This window comes from Sphaeroforma arctica (assembly GCF_001186125.1).
Source record: "Sphaeroforma arctica JP610 unplaced genomic scaffold supercont1.186, whole genome shotgun sequence".
Classification (NCBI taxonomy): Eukaryota; class Ichthyosporea; order Ichthyophonida; genus Sphaeroforma; species Sphaeroforma arctica.
Window position 1 is genome coordinate 34,144 of NW_014040372.1, and position 1,994 is coordinate 36,137.

Here is a 1,994-nt window from a genome sequence, read left to right on the forward strand (position 1 = left end):
ATATACATACATATTTACATACTTGTATATCTCTGCGTGCGTTGAGGGTGACCATGTCGCGTGGTACTCTGTCGTGGCATGTCTCTGGCACATCCGCCCATCGGCCGATGTAGTCGTCGTCGTCCAAGATCTCTATCTTGTTGGTGTCTGTGAAGAGTGTCTCTACCAGCTTCTCCCACGTGCCCCACCTAATCGTGCGTAGTGTGCATGCGCAACAGAGGGGTCGACAGGTGATGGGGTTAAGCCTGTGTAGTTGTGCTACCAGTAGAGTGACAATTGTAGTTATACTGCTTGTACGTTTAGGACTGGTAGAGGATAGGACATGGTCTGTCAGTGTCAGTTGTGGTGTTGTGCCGTACCAGTTGAGGTAGGTATATCCCCACTTGGTATGCTGTCCTGTGTGCAACAATAAACCCCAAAACCCTAAACCTAACCGCTCGAACCCCTAGAGCACGTGATGTGGTGTATTGCACACACACAGACCCGTACAAGTCTCCCATTTCAATGACATACAAAATACAACATACAACATACAACCCTAAACCCTAGCACACAGCCACACCAAACCCTACAACCCTAAACCACCCCCTTCCCAGGCCCACCGTACCGTTGCATCAGCAGATTCATCTTGCCCACCACCAGACTCTGCGCCGCAAAGTGTATGACACTCCTGGGCAGTTCGCCCTTTTTGCGCGGGGGCTCGGCTGTCGGGACAAACACGTCCACACCGGTCCTGTCCTTGGTGTCCTGTTTTTGGGGCAGGCGCCGCCACCCATTGACCGTTTGGCCGGCGGGGCTGTTGATGAGTTCCTGCACGTCCTGCAGTTCATAGAGGGTCTTACCTACCATGGCATCTGCGTCGCGTTGGTATTGCCTCCGCCGGGCGGCTGCAGTGGGAACAACCAGATACAGAGTAAATGGATAGTACACTTATAGCAGGTGTATAATAAATGGATGCTAGATGTATAGTAAATGGATAGTAGATGTATAGTTAGAGTGTAAGGTGGTAGGGTGTGCAAGGGATGGTGAAGTGGGTATGTGTGTGTGTACGTGTGTGACCGTGTTTGTGCGTATGCGTATGTGTGTACGTGTGTATGCGTGTGTGTGCGTGTGTTGTATGCGTGATTTTTCTGCCCAGAGTGCGTCGGTGTGTGTGAGTTATATGTGCACAACAACAAACCAAACGGAATCAACGAGTGACAACATAGACATATCTGTACCAACCATAACCACTCCTGGACAACACTGTGGACAGTACTATGAACAGCTCATAGACACTTGTACACACAACAAGTCAGCGCGAATGTGTGTTGGTACGCAGATAGATGAATAGGTGAAAGGTAGGTGGATAGGTGAAGGACAGGTGAATATGTAAAGACTGTTACCGAACTGTGGAAGCTCAAATGGCGGGCTATGTAATGTGTATGTGGCACTGTTTGTGAGCCATAAGTGATCGAGTTTACACAATCCAACTATAGAAACACACGATGTTCGAAATATATTTTACTATATAAATATATACAAATATATAAATGTATACAGATGTATAAATAAATACAGATACATATATATATATATAAAACATATACACATGTATATACAACCATATACAACCATATACACAAGAGTCCATATACAACCACATACACATATAACTATAGACCTGCCCATACAAGCACAATATATGATGCGTAAGCACACACCTGATGAGTCTAAGTTGGAGGGCTGTGCGATGTCCTTCTGGCGCTGTCTGATGAGCCACGAGTGGTCGAGTATCTCAGCCATAGTGGCACGACGCTCCTGATCCACATCCAACGTCATCTCAATCAACTCATGCCACCCAGGACCCATCTGATTAAGGGTTACAGATAGATAGATATATATTAATATGTAGGTATATACATACACATATATTGAATATATAGGTGTATATATACAAACAAACAAACACACACATATATATATACATACATACATACACACACACACATATA

At 45.4% G+C, this 1,994-nt stretch overlaps 1 protein-coding gene across 1 annotated transcript in view; it reads right to left on the reverse strand.

Annotated features, from left to right (window-relative positions):
* The window catches only part of SARC_03594 (CAMK/CAMKL protein kinase), a gene marked incomplete at its 5' end in the record, with an annotated part of 13,378 nt that overhangs the window by 2,578 nt on the left and 8,806 nt on the right, over positions 1 to 1,994 (reverse strand). The window contains 3 exons of the mRNA XM_014302599.1: positions 23 to 188; positions 608 to 887; positions 1,704 to 1,851. Of these exons, the coding sequence (XP_014158074.1) occupies positions 23 to 188; positions 608 to 887; positions 1,704 to 1,851 (594 nt within the window). The remainder of the gene's footprint in view (positions 1 to 22; positions 189 to 607; positions 888 to 1,703; positions 1,852 to 1,994) is intronic.